Consider the following 15,034-nt stretch of genomic DNA (forward strand, 5'->3'; position numbering starts at 1 on the left):
GAATATTTAAGAGCTATAAATTTGATGATTTCGTTATTTGGCTCTATGGGCTAAAATCTCAATTTCTGTCAAGGTTCTTCCACTTTATAATGATTCGATTAAAGAAGAAAGTAATCCGCCTTAAAGAATAAGGTATACTATCCATCTTACAACAGCTAGAGTCTTCTAACAGTTCTACGGTTGGCTTTACTGTCACCATACAAGAGAATTTGATTTTTCACTTCCATTATAAAGCACCAAAACATTCATGAAATATTGCTAACATATCTGTTCTTTATTTAAGCAAAAACTTCATTTTTTTTTTTTTTTTTTGGAGGGGGTAGGTAGGAGAAAAGCAGTAAAAGGTATGTGATCTTTGGATATTTACACTATTTAAATTTTTTATAGACAAAATATTTGAAGCTACCACTCGAGAGGATATATTTTCATTTTATTTATATAAACTTTATAAATGATTCCATCTTAAGATGTTAACACTGACTCATGCTAGTATCGAATAAAATATAGCCCATGTAGAGGATTTTCACTACTATGATGTCAACATAATGATGGGGTTGAAAAAGCGCTCAATAAAATGTATTTTAGTGACTGGATAATTCTAAACTAACGGTGAAGTGATCATAACTGCCCTCAAGATTCAAAAATGAAAAGAAACGTGTACAAGTCATTAACTGACCGTAAGTTATACCCTTAGCTTTCTTCCTCAAAGCACCCTGATCATTTATCTGTTTTGCCTTTTAATTTCTTTTCACTAATATTATACGAGTGTCTTTCTTTTCCTTCGCTTTCATGTGTTCTGCAACTCCTCCCCGCTCCCACACACAACTTCTCACATAAAGGCATCCAGAGTATGAAGGGCTCTATCAGGTCTCAACAAAGGCCGGCGTCCTGACAAGCTGATGTCAAGATCAGGTCCTGCATGGACCCTGGAGCCTTTCCACTGACGAGTTAACTCAGTGTACCAGTTATATGACATTTCTTAGCTTACTTAATCCTTTTTCTCAATATCTCCCAGAACTCCTAAAACGATTTTTTGCAATCCTGATTTACACTTGCCTTCATCTATCTCTGAGGCTTTCGATCTTGGAAAGAAAAGCAGATCCATTAGGGAACCATTAGTTATGCATTAAAAGCTACGGTTGTATAAGAAACAGGTAATAAAGTGGTGAAGTACCTCAGTCAAAAAAATCAGTTAAGAATAGCAGACAGGAACAAAACGAGCTCTTTAGGAGGATCACCTCACTTTAAGCTTTAGATGCCATCGCCCACCAGCTAAAACATCCCTCTGCTAGGAACACAGAAACGCCCTACCTTCCACCGCGCCCAACCCGTCTCCGCGCAAATCCGATACACCGCTGGGGCACGCTCAGGGTGGTCAAGCAGTAGCGGTATCGCGCGTCCCCTAACCCTCCGTCGCTAGGACTGGTCCAAGGCCAGTTGCCAGTTTGGTCTAAGTGAGGCTTAAAAAGAAAAATCTGAATTATTTTTTGTTTTGTCAGCTCCAGGTAAACAGTTTGTTACTTAAAAGGAGAACCGGAAACTTACAGCATAGTACTGACAGCCTGCCTTCCTACGGAAAGCAAAAGGACCATCGGGATCATTCTCTTCCTCAGCCTCCGAAGAGCCAGACAGAACCTTGAAATAAAAGGAAGTGAGTCAGAACATGTGCCTTCCTCCATTCCTCCTCTGCGTTCATGAGAAATCAGAAATCCTTCCACTCACCTGGGAGAGAGGTTCTTCGTCCGAGCTGGGAAAGTCATACTGGTTCAGGTCTTTAGCGTTGAAGACGGGCAGCGCGGCGGGGCCGGCCTGTTGAGGGGCAGCAGCAGCGGACGGAGGTAAGACTTTGGGCTTCTTCTCATATTTACGTTTAGGTCGGGTAAGGTCGGCCTTATCTGGCTGCAATACAGTCACGAGTTACACACTAGCAACCATGTTCAACAAACTGATAAAGTCTGGGGGGAGTTTTAAAAATAAGTTTACTGCTAAAATGAAGGCATTCCCACTCATAAGAGATACAAGACCCTTGGCATTTTGTCATCTTCTATTGTAAAGTCTTAGAGGTTGGTCTCTGTGAAAACAGGAATATGTTTCTACAACCTACACATAATCATAATCAAGTAAAAGAAGAGAACAGAAGTTCTCCAGCTGCTGAAATCCTTTAACAACAATGAGTCTTTACTGCTGGCTCCTGTATCTATTTCTTAATTTTCTATGAAAATTCTAGGAGAGAATTTTTAAAAAGGGATGTCTAGTCTTTATTCTAAAGAATTAGCAAATCAATATTGGGAAAGTAATAATGAAAACATATACACAAAGCAAACTTCAGATAACTGTGAACATAGTGAAAAATAAATCCATAATGCTGAGATATTAAAAAAAATAAAGAGTAGTAAGGACTTGCTAGCTGAACAATGAAAGTGAATTGTGAGCAGTTTTAGAGGATAAAGATACGAAATCATTAAATAGAGAAACAACACGGGAATAAAACACAGAGGCAAGAGTGACAGAGCAATGAACACAGTGCATGTCAGAAATATGTATGGCAGGTGAGGGCAGAGGCTAGGAGAGGTATGAATTTGAGGTACAGGCAACAGGCAAGAAAGATCAGAGGCAGAAATGATATTTGTTAGGAAGAAAAAGATCATGGCAGGTATCACGGTTGACATAAATATTTATACCAAGTTTTATGCAGTTTATGGCATTACGATTTTTAAAGAAAAGTTAATTATTAAACTGTAAGGTATCTCTCTTTACAAGTTCTACTGCTATATCCACAGGCCAGTCTTAAATCAAAAGCTGGCTTTCACGGTAGGGTTTATATACATATTTTCTCTATTTCACTCTGAATCTAGTGATAAAATACCACTCAACATGATCAGCTACTACTGCCCACAGAAATTTTTATCACCTTATTAGCTTTAAACTCCTTCACGTCCATGGCTTCCTGGTGTTTGAACTGGCCGCTGTTGGTGAGGGCGACGACGGGGATGGAGTAAGCAGGTTTCATGGGCTGTCTCTGCGCCATGACCTCAGACACGATCTCGCCACTGTAGTCACCCAGACTATACCTGAAACGGCAAAGAAAGGAAGTCGAAAAAGTTAGTTCAGGAAGTACTCATCCTCGTGACGACTACTAACTAACTGAGCTATAACTACAAACCCTGATTAGACCTAAGGTAACACTGCAGGTAAACTACTTGCTGAATGCTTATTAAAACTAAAGATTACATAATTCCTATTGTTTCTTTCTTTTGCTTTTTGGCTTATAGCTTTATCTTGGCACCATGAATAGATAACTGTGGGAAAGAAAACAAAGGTTTAAATTTTAACACCAGCAATTTTGGTGAAAGATTTGGTGGAGATGTTGAAATTCATGCCTAAAATGGTGCTGAGGAACCTTCTGCTAATTTGAGTTGCCTGGGCTATAAAACTAACTTTTCTGAAATGAATCACAATAAACTGATTAGTGGTTTTCTTTGGGAACAGGGGCTACGAAATCGGGGAGTGAGGCTTGACGTTTTCACTGTGCTCCCGCTAAAGGATTACCTGAGTGGTAAGATTATGGGCCTCGCCCTCTCCCCTTCTTATACTTCCCTGTTAAAAAGCCCAGTTAAGTGTTAAGAAAAAATTCAGTAGCATCTAGTAAATAAAATAAAAACTTTAGAAGTGACAAATGTTCTCTCCCTCACAGCCCTGCACACAACTCAAGTAAGGGCAAAAGAATATGATTTCAAAATGTAAATACCTGGCATAACTTAATAACTTAATTTTACTGAACCCAGTCACTTTAAAAGTGAAAATAAAGAGAAGAACGTATGTAAAATTATACAAAGCACACCATAGCACACATTTCAGTAGTCTCTATTATTAAAAGAATATATTTCTGGAGTTACAGATAATTGCTTAGGACACAAATTAACTCCACACAAAATTCTAATGGTATCACGCTGCTAATGCTATTAAAATATACTTTACCTCTTTTCCATAATTTCCAGTGTTAAATGCAATAGCTCTCTTTTACTCTTTTCTCTTCTTTTTATCATCTCTAGAATAGTAACAGCCCGACTCAGATCTCGACGCAGCTTAAGCATTTTTTCATAAGAGGCTTCATCATTTTTGCGATTCTGCAAATAGGAATTTGCTTTGTTTATGTCAATAAGCATTTCTGACTACTGGCATTCTGAGTCTAGCTAGTGATATATAAGAATATATATATTTGAAGGGTGAGATTAGAATTTAAAGACACTGAAAGGGAACATGGATTACCAGGAAATCAATTTTGAATATGGTTTTTAATGGATTAACATTAAAGTATATCATTAATAAGTCTAATGAATTTTAAGGCTGACATTTTAAATTAATATTTTTCATTACAATATATAGAAAGTCTGTCGAAACACAAATTAAAACACAGCCTTCAGATACTGAGATACTCATAATTATAAATAAATTTTCTTACATCAAAAAAAATTACAAAAAAATTTCCCCAGGTTCTCTTACTTTTCGAGTCTGCATTTTTTCAGTACGTCTTCTAAAAGCCACATAAGGATCATTTGTGCTGGAACCATCTCGCTTCTCTTGTTTTACTGATGGGATAAGAGATGGCCCTCGACAGTTTTTTCTCTTTTTAATCCAGTATTCATAAACTTCTCTAATTAATTCATCGTCTTCTTTTAGCAGTAGTTTGGCTTCCTGCAGACTGACTGGCTAAATGTAAAATCACTACGTCATTTTCACATAATACAAATAAAAGGCTCAAAAGTACTTCTAAAGTTAAATGACAGTAATCAAAATAACAGCATTAACAACAACAGACATGCTGAGTACCTTGTACATGTCAGACCATGAGCTAGATGCTTTACATAAATTATTTAATTTTCGCAACAATCCTGCAATGTTTATCCATCTATTTTACAGATGCGGAAAGAGAGGCACAGAGAAATTTAAACATACTGAATATTACACAGGCCAGTAATGGGCAGAGATGAGATATGAATTCATGCTTGTCCACAGCCTGCTTGCTTACCCTCTCCCCAGCATTACACTGTTTCCATATGGAAGCGATGTTTATATAGACACACACACACACTTAATATATATACAATGAAGCTGTACCTGCTGACCACTGCCTTTTTCTAGACGGTCAATCATCTCCTCAAATTGCAGTGGGCAGATGTCCATCTTCTTCTTCAGTTTATTCACAAATACTTCATCTTCAGAATCCAAATCATAATCGGGCTGTTCAGCATCCAAACTAAAAGCTGACAGAAGAAACCATAAGCAATCGTTTACTGTGTGAGTACATGGACAAAACCTCTCACAGATGTCTGGATAATCTCTAAAGAAACAGGAAAGATTTTTGAAAGATTTTGTTTTCAGACTCACAAACAATCTAAGCTTCCCACACTTAAAGTTTAAGAAAAAAGGGACTTCCCTGGTGGCGCAGTGGTTAAGAATCTGCCTGCCAATGCAGGGGACACGGGATCGAGCCCTGGTCCCAGAAGATCCCACATGCCGCGGAGCAGCTAAGCCCGTGCGCCACGACTACTGAGCCTGCACTCTAGAGCCCGTGAGCTACAACTACTGAGCCCGCGAGCCACAACTACTGAGCCCGCGAGCCACAACTACTGAAGCCCGCACACTTAGAGCTCGTGCTCCGCAACAAAAGAAGCCACTGCAATGAGAAGCCTGTGCACCGCAACGAAGAGTAGCCCCCGCTCGCCACAACTAGAGAAAGCCCGCGCACAGCAACGAAGACCCAACGCAGCCAAAAATAAATAAACAAATTAATAAATTTATTTTAAAAAACACACAAAAAAGCCTTTTCTAGGTCACTCCCCTTCTTACTTTACAATCTTATTTGTTAAGCATTCGAATGTGCTTGATCTCCCAGAGAGGAAGCATTGTGTCTTATCCATCTCTGTACATCAGTGCAGAGGCAGTAAACATGTTCATCTTGTACGCCAACTCTGCACGCAGTACTCTACTGAAAAGCATTTGGATTTTGACTCTATTCAAGTGGGAAAAAACCCTGAAAACATCTGCAGTCAGCGTGGTGACGTCTGTGACAGGAACAGGTGGCGGGGGGACTCTGCCTGCCCAACATGTGCCATCCCTGCTTCAAGACTAACATAGTACCTGGCCCATAGGAACCCAACGAATATTTGTGGAACTATAACGCTATGCTTCATTTTCATTTTGACCTGTATCACACTTCTGTAACATTCCTAGTTAAAATAAATGAATATTCAGATCCTTCATAAAAATCTCTATACGTTACCCTCTCTGCACCCATGTTTCCTGCACCATCGGCCCTTCAATGATTTTCCACCATCTAATTCTGTTTGCTGTTGCTATGTAAACAGAGATTTTGGAGATTCCCAAGTGGTTTAAAACTGCTGGATTAAACACACTTGTTGTTTTGTCCCTAACCAAAAAAATCCACATCTGTGGAGTAACCACTAGCCATGTGTGACCAATTAGATTTAAATTAACTTAATGCAAAATTCAGTAGCCACATTTCAAGTGCTAAGTATTACATGTGGCTAGTGGTTACTGCTGCTACCAGATGCTACAGATTATAAAAACATTTCCATCATCATTGAAAGTTCTATTAAAGAGTGGTGATCCAATAATCCAGAAAGCCAAACTGATAGGGACCAACTATCAATGTTCTGCCTCCTTAAGGGTGTATTTTATACATGTTTAGGGTCTTGTTTATACATTGCTTTGGCACCCTCCACTATAAAATTTATTTTTCTTTAGAGCAAATCACATTTACAAAGCTTAATGATTCATAAAAATGAAACAAGCCTGCCTAGTATCACTTTACTTATGCACTATCAAAATACACTTGACATACTTCTGGCATACCTTATATCATCAGTGACAAGTCACATCCAACAAATTAAGGAACAGAATGGAGATGGGAAAGGAAGAGTCCCACCCTAGGGAGCTCCATGTCTTCGCGACTGAAGCTAGCAAGTGCCTGAGAGGCTGCTCTTGTCTCTGCCAGAAGCTTTTCTTTAGTTAATGCAAACACATCTAAGACCTTCACATATGAGGAGAACCAAATCTTGTTCAGATATAAAATATTAAAACCCTAGAGAAACACTAACATGTAAAAACTCACTTTAGGATTTCATTTGACCAAAAAACCACAGCCAATGATTGAAGTGTAATTTGGCTTCAGCCAAATGTCCAACTGACAGCTCAGCTGCAGCTGATAAAGATGTAACATATGTATCATGGTTCTAGAAACAGGAGTATTTTCACATTTCCTGGGCCATGTTACTGAGCGCAGAAAACAAGGCCTAAAGAGAAACAGGCAAATGAGTTGCCTCTTCTAATTGAGTTCTACCAATTACAGTGAGCCCTAGTTAGCCAATGATTGTTAAAACAAGGGGAGCCATACTGCAGAAGCTGACTCCGTTTAAAACATTCTGCTAGAGATAAACCCAGATATGTATATGGCTAAACAAAATACAGTATTCTATAAAGACGGAGGAGAAAATTCTACAGAAAATAAACCTCATAAAAAGAACACAACAGTAGACGTAAATTGATTATATTATTTTAAAGGAGAAATAAAGTGGTACAAACCCCTGTGCTTAGAGTCCAGTAGTAGAGGTGAAATGCATATAAATGTCTACGTAACAAATGCCATATTACGGCTCAGACTAAGCGTGCACAGGTAGGTATGTCCATAACTCCAAGCAGCATTTTTAAATTACAGGCAGCAAAGAGTGAAAGGGTATTTGGGTCCACAAAATGGCCCAAAATGTAGACTGGGAACAGAATATAACTCCTGATGGAAAGGAAGGCACACTATTCAAGGCTGAGGAGAAACTTCCCACAGCAGGGATGGCACACAGGTTTCCGCTCAAGCACTAGCTCCCCATGACTGGTAACATCTACTTGCAAAGACCCTGGAATAAATTCTGGGCAGCAGAAAAGACCATCGTAACAGTGGTATTTACTGTGGGGTGGTAGGTATTTGACATCCTTGCTTGGACCTAAGAAGACAAAAGCGATCACTGGCTAGCTAGATCATGAAATTCTTCAACTTCTTTATACTTATAAACTACAGAGTCACTTCTAGAATGTACCTGGGGAGAGTAAACAGAGAATCCCAGATCTGAAAGATTTGAAATCCTACATATGAAGTCCTCTGTAGATAAAGTTCTGCTGTATCTGCATGGTTGGTGCTATGGATTTTATCTGTGAGAAAGCAGAACCAGGAGAATAACGGGGAAAGGGAAGGAGAAAATGTAATGTTTCAGATTCAGGGCATAAAGAAAGGATACATCTGTTCTGAGAGGTAACAAAAAAAGGAGGCTCTACAAGGATCTATTTTTTTAAATCTTTTAATTTATAAATAAATTCAAACTATAAAAGCCTCCAAATAAAAACAGCACAAGGGACACCTGCATATCCTGTACCCAGATTCACCTGCTGTTAAAATTGTACTCCATTTGCTTTATCACTTGCATGTGTGTGGCCTCTCCCCTCTCCATGTGTATATACACACACACACTGCACACATATACACATCCCACACAGACTATTTTTTTGAGCCACCAGAGGGTAAATTACCTTCATAAGGGCTCTTTCCTGCTAAATACTTCAGAGTGTGTTTCCACATAATCACAGTACACTCATCAACTTTATATTCCACTTTTGCCAGCTGATCCAATAATTCATAACATTTCCCACTACAGTACAGGACCACTCTGGGATCAGGTATTATTTTTACTGCCATCTCTTTAGCCTCCTTTACTTTGGAACATTTCCACAGCCTTTCGCTGTCTTTTAGGACACTGACGATGTCTGTTTCAGGAGTATTACCATTCCCACCACTAGCAGGTCGCTCACTCTGCGTCGGTGGGATTTTCCCCACTGTGATTAGGTTATTCTCTCTTAGCTGCCACACCACTCGACTTTATTCTTAGTCCTTCCCAGGGTCTCACACCTAGAGGCACACGATGTTCATCTGTTTCTCCTAAGTGGTGATAACTGTGGCCACCAGTCAAGATATTTGCCCCATTACCCCGCCGTATAACTGCCGCCCCCGCCTGCCGCCGTAACTCATGAGCAGTTTGTGGGGAGAGTTCAAGGCCACGGAAGTGTCCTGCCCCTCATGAGAATTTCCGCTTACAGCGAGCACACACTGGCGATTCTTGTGCGGCTCAATCTCGGTCGCGCTTAGTGCGAAGATGATTCTGCAGCGCTCCCTTCCCACAGCACCGTTCAGCTCTTGGCATTCTGTACTGTAAAACCACAAGACTACACTTCTCCCCCATTTAGCACGGCTTATTACCAGTATGGACTCATGAATTCCTACTTTTTCCATGTTTATAAGTCGTTCTTGTACCCAATTATTCCACTGCTTAAAATGTCCCCAAATTAGCCAGTGGAAACTCCTATGTCCCCCTGTGATATGCCTCTGCCATTTTTGTGAGTTCTTAATTTCTGGCATAACAAGATGTTCCGGTTTATCTTGTACTTACCCTGCCCCAGCCCTGGGATCAGACATTTCTCTGCGTATTCTTGGCCCTATTTAGTGGGGAACAGATCAGGGAATAGGTGCTAGGTGTGCTTATTGCTACTGAATATTTTTCGCTTCTTGGCTCCACCAGTGGACAGAACTGGGAATGCACAGATCTGTTATCTATACACACACATATATACATATTCAAATATACACCAAGACTGCCTGTTAAAAAACGATTTCCTTTGAGGATTAACAGGAGAACCTTGAGACCCAAGCGCAAGGGGAAGGGAGAGACAGAATTGTTCCTGCCTATTCTGGTCAGAAATGTTTTTGTCCTTTCTGCCAGCATGAATAGGAAAGGAGAAGTCCTAGCTGTACAATCCAGAAGCCTTCCAGATCACCAATCAAAAGAGAAACAACATTAAGACCCTTTGGAGCAGGAGATGTTGAATAGCACTCTGAAATAGTTTAGAAAGTAACCACAGTTTGGAACTATAAGAAGGGGATGATGGTTTTAATACAGGTTTCTTCCTTTACAAGCTCTGCCAGGAGAAAATTATGCTCTCTTTCCTAAGCCTGTTAAAGACAAGAAAAACATTGAGATTTTCCAATAAATGTTCAATGAAATGTTAACAGATAATATGTAATGAATATATTTGGAAAAATGCTGGGTTAAAACTTTCTTTTTAACTGCAAGATTCCCAAGAGCCTATAAGTAATGTGCATTGTAACTACGGGGGGTGGAAGGAGAATATAACAGGCAATAATTCTCCAACGTGTTTATCATTACTTTTTTAGGCAATACTAATTACCATCTTAGAAAACTCCAAGGAGCAGTTTGTGTAAATTAGTTTAAGAGTTTACAAAATAGAAATTATGAGAATTGAAATGAACCGGTCTACATACATAATTCAAGGCAATGTACCCTTCATAAGCAACTTGTTAGACCACCTGGCATTCAAGATTCAATTTTAACTTTGCAGAAATTTGAAGTATAACTTGCCTTTTCTTGTGTATTGTAGTATACTAAAAGCCAATACCAATTTTTAAAAGAATTAACATCAATTTTACACAATTTTCTTCCAGAAAATAGAGGGAACACTTCCCAACTTGTTTTTATGAGGCCAGTATTACCCCGATACCAAAACCCTGACAAGGCAGAGCACACACACACAAACAAAAGACTACCAACCAATATCTTTCATGAATTTAGATGCAAAGCTCCTCAATAAAATCCCACCCAACAATGTATGAAAAAAATAATACCCACAGCCAAGTGGGATTTATTCTAGGTATGCAAGGCTGGTGCAATATTTGAAAACCAACCAATGGCAACCTATCATATCAAAGGCTAAAGAAGGAAAAAAAAAAATCACATGGCCTTATCAATTGATGCAGAAAAAAGCATCTGACAAATTCAACAGTCATGATACAAACTCCCAGTACCCTAGGAATACAGGGGAACTTCCTCAATCTCATAGAAGCAACTACAAAAAAAAAAAACACCCTACAGGTGACATAATACTTAATAGTGAAAGACTGAATTCTTTCCCCATAAGATCAGGAACTAAGCAAGGATGTCAGCTCTTAACAGTCTTATTTTAAAATCATATTCAAGTTCTAACCCACTATACTAAGGCAAGAAAGAACAATTAAAGACATACAGGTTGGAAAGGGAAAAACAAAACCATTTCTATTTGCAGACTACGACATGATTTTCCATTCAGAAAATCCCAAAGAATCTGCAAAACTCTCCTAGAACTAACATGTAATTTCAGTTAAGGCCACAGGACAATAAGCTCAACATACAATTAAGCTGCATTTCTGTATACAGACAATGAAAAAAGTGGAAACCAAAATCAAAAGTGCAATACCGTTTTCAATTGTTCCAAAGAAAACAGGTATAAATCTAAAAAAAAAAAAGTACTAAAACACCATGGCTCTCTATGATGAAAATTATAAGTGTCACTTTATAAAGAAATCAAAGAAGACCTAAATACTTGGAGGGTCACACGGTGGTCATGGACTGGAAGACTCACAAGAAAAGATGTCAGTTCTCCCCACAACGATCTATAGGTTAAACACAGTTCCTATCAAAACCTCAGCAGGCTTCTTTGCAGATACAAACTTGTTTGTAATATTTACAGGGAAAAGCCCTAGAATACCCAAAACAATCTTGAAGGAGAAAAATAAAGGAGGAAGTACTCTTCCTGATGTTAAGGATTATCATATAGCTGGCAGTAATCAGGACAGTGGTACTGTCTTGGGAAAAACACAGAAATCAGTGGAATAGAATACAGAAGCCAGAAATAGAGACACATCAACATGCATAATTAATTTCTGGCCAAGAAGCAAAAGCAATCAATGGAGGAGGGATCACTTTTTCAATAAATGGTGCTGGAACAATTAGATACTCAGAATGGGGGCAGGGGGAACACCGTGACCTAAACCTCACACTCAAAATTGATCACACACTTAAATGTAAAAGGTAGGGACGTCCCTGGTGGCGCAGTGGTTAAGAATCCGCCTGCCAATGCAGGGGACACGGGTTCGAGCCCTGGTCCGGGAAGATCCCACATGCCGAGGAGCAACTAAGCCCGTGAGCCACAACTACTGAGCCTGCGCTCTAGAGCCCACGAGCCACAACTACTGAGCCCACATGCCACAACTACTGAAGCCCGTGCACCTAGAGCCCGTGTTCCACAACAAGAGAAGCCACCGCAGTGAGAAGCCTGCGCACCGCAACGAAGAGTAGCCCCCGCTCGCTGCAACTAGACAAAGAAGAGTAACCCCCGCTTGCTGCAACTAAACGAAGACCCAACGCAGCCAAAAATAAATAAATTTTAAAAAATGTAAAATGTAAAACTGTGAAACTTCTAGAACAGGTCATAGGAGAAAATCTTTGGACCCCAAGCAAAACAAAGAGTATTCTTAGAGTTGATACCAAAATCATGATCTGTAAGAGGAAAATTGGTAAATGGATCTCATCAAAATTAAAAACTTCTGCTCTGTGAAAAACTGTTAAGAGAATGAAAAGACAAATTATATACTGGGAGAAAGTATTTCCAGATCACATATGACAAAGGTGTGTGTCTAGGATACATAAACAAAACAAAATCCTCAAAACTCAACATTAAACAATCTAATTAGAAAATGGGCAAAAGACCTGTGCAATGATTTCACCAAATAGGATATATAGATGGCAAACACATGAGAAGACGTTTACCATATTAGCCATTTAGAGAAACACAAATTTAAAGTACAATGAGATATCACTGCACACCTATTAGAATGGCTAAAATTAAAAAGTGATAACCTCAAGTGCTGGCAAGGATACAGGAGAAACTGGATCACACATACACTGCTGATGATAATGTAAAACAGTACCGCTACTCTGGGATACAGTGTAGACGTTCTTGTCAAACTAAAAATGGATGACCCAGGCAACTACTCTTACGGTATTTAAGCCAGAGAATAAAAATTTACGTTCACTCAAAAATCTGTACATGAACACTCATAGCAGCTTTATTTGGAATATCAATAGCTAAAATCTGGACCACCACCCAAATGTCTTTCAGTGGGTGAGCAGTGAGACATGCAGTGCACGTGGATCACGGAAGACTGCTCAGCAAGAGGGAAGAAGGACGCCTGATACATGCAACAGCTTGATGAACGCCAAGGAGGCTATTGCTAAGAGGAAACAGTCAATCTCAGAAGGATATACACTGCATGATTCCATCTCTGTTACCTTCATCAACAAACATAATTACAGAGATGGAGAACAGATCAGTGGTTGCCAGGGGCAAGGGGTGCATTTAAAGGAGCAACAAGATGGAGTCTTGTGGTGATGGTACAATTGAGTATCTTAACTGCGGTGGTGATTATACAAGGCTTCACATGTTCTGTGAATCTATAATCATCCAAGACAAAATGTTAAAAGAAATCCAAAGGCAGCTAACACTAATTTAGCTTATTAACATTCCAATGTAATACATCTTTCCAAATTTGTACTGATGCAAAAAATTTTTTCCCAAATAATTTACAATTCTGCTCACATTTTATTACTATTATTGATTACAATGTCAGCAAAGTCAATTCCTTTTAAATACAGTCCCTTTTGACTCTTCTGACCACAATTTAATCCATGAGCTACGAATAAATGTGGTTTGTGAATTTTGGTCATCAATAAGCAACTATTTGAAACATGCATTCGAATTTTTTTTTCTGATAGTAATGATAATGTAAATTGATTAATGTAATTTTATCTTGGCTCAATGCTGCTTTAACCTAAAAGCCTGTATCGTGAGATAATAGAGCCTGTGGCTGTGGAACGCAATGTGGTTCTAGTTAACACGTAGAGGAAGGATCAGCTCTGGAACTTTCACACTGACATGATTTTCCAGAGAACTAATTTTACGTCCTAATATTGGTCAAAATTGTTTACGGATGTCTGTGTCTTACATGTTATTAATTAAACATGTGAGTGGGCAAGAAACACATGCCACTTGTTTGGTTCACTTCAAAGTAGCCTTTAATAAATTGGAAAAAATTTCTTTTTTTTTCTAAAGGAAGTCAGTAAGATTAGGTACAAGTCAGAGTTAAAGATGAAAAAACATTACAAGTTAAAAATATCAAATGCCAATACAGAATGGTAAGAGTCAATACAGGCATTATGTTTACTTTAGTTTCATATTCAAGAAATAGTTAAAAAAAAAAAATGCTTAGAATCCAGGACAGGAAACTAGATCATATGGAGAGAGGTTAAATGAGTCAGAAAAGTAGTTAATAAGTTGGAAACTGGTTAAAGCTAGTTTCTCTATGTCCCTAGAAAGAACAATAAAAACAAAACAGATTTATATTGTCCTGAGAAAAAAGTTGAGGCAGGCCCCTGGAAAAACCTCTTGATGATAAAGGTCAGCAAGACCACAATGAAAGCTGTAGCAATTTTACCTTAGTAACCTTTCAATTATGTGTTTAAGTTGTCCACTACTTGGGGACTGAGTGAATGAAATATATTCGCCTAAGTCTACAAGCTCTCAGCTGTTCATCATCAAATGTGATTAGCTATCCAAGGATCACTTCCAATGAAGAGCCTATCAGTACCAAGTGAGACAAGTTACCAATTAAAAACGCTAAATTTTTTAAAGTTAGGGGAATTCTCTGGCGGTCCGGTGGTAAGGACTCAGCACTTTCACTGCCTAAGGGTCCGGGTTCAATCCCTGGTTAGGGAACTAAGATCCCACAAGCCGCGCAGCTCGGCCAAAAAAGAAAAAAATTAGTAGAAACACACGGGGTTGGCAAATTACAGCCCGTAGGCCAATACTGGGGTTGCCATCTGTTTTAGTCAATAGAGTTTTATTGGAACACAGAGTAAAACAGCTGTGACAGAGACTGAATGACCCGCAAAGCCTGAAATACTTACAGAAAAGGTTTGCTGACTTCTGACTTCTATTAAGAAATTCTTTAAGGCAATTAACATTACTATCTCTGAAGAGTAAGAAAATGATTTCTACATCTAAGGTATATTCTTTATCCTAC

General features: G+C 38.9%; 1 protein-coding gene across 4 annotated transcripts in view; it reads right to left on the reverse strand.

The window, feature by feature from the left end:
• Positions 1-15,034, reverse strand: part of EPC1 (enhancer of polycomb homolog 1) — a 93,098-nt gene that overhangs the window by 13,183 nt on the left and 64,881 nt on the right. For 3 of the 4 annotated variants that reach the window (XM_036841574.1, XM_036841573.1, XM_036841572.1), the window contains exons 3-9: positions 5,119-5,264; positions 4,504-4,710; positions 3,979-4,127; positions 2,912-3,071; positions 1,723-1,899; positions 1,546-1,635; positions 1,312-1,460 (exon numbers count right to left, since the gene is read on the reverse strand). In XM_036841574.1, the coding sequence (XP_036697469.1) occupies positions 1,312-1,460; positions 1,546-1,635; positions 1,723-1,899; positions 2,912-3,071; positions 3,979-4,127; positions 4,504-4,710; positions 5,119-5,264 (1,078 nt within the window). Of the gene's footprint in view, positions 1-1,311; positions 1,461-1,545; positions 1,636-1,722; positions 1,900-2,911; positions 3,072-3,978; positions 4,128-4,503; positions 4,711-5,118; positions 5,342-15,034 lie in introns of all 4 variants that reach the window. The other variant, XM_036841571.1, reaches the window with a different exon arrangement.

Source organism: Balaenoptera musculus, chromosome 2, assembly GCF_009873245.2.
Source record: "Balaenoptera musculus isolate JJ_BM4_2016_0621 chromosome 2, mBalMus1.pri.v3, whole genome shotgun sequence".
Classification (NCBI taxonomy): Eukaryota; Metazoa; Chordata; class Mammalia; order Artiodactyla; family Balaenopteridae; genus Balaenoptera; species Balaenoptera musculus.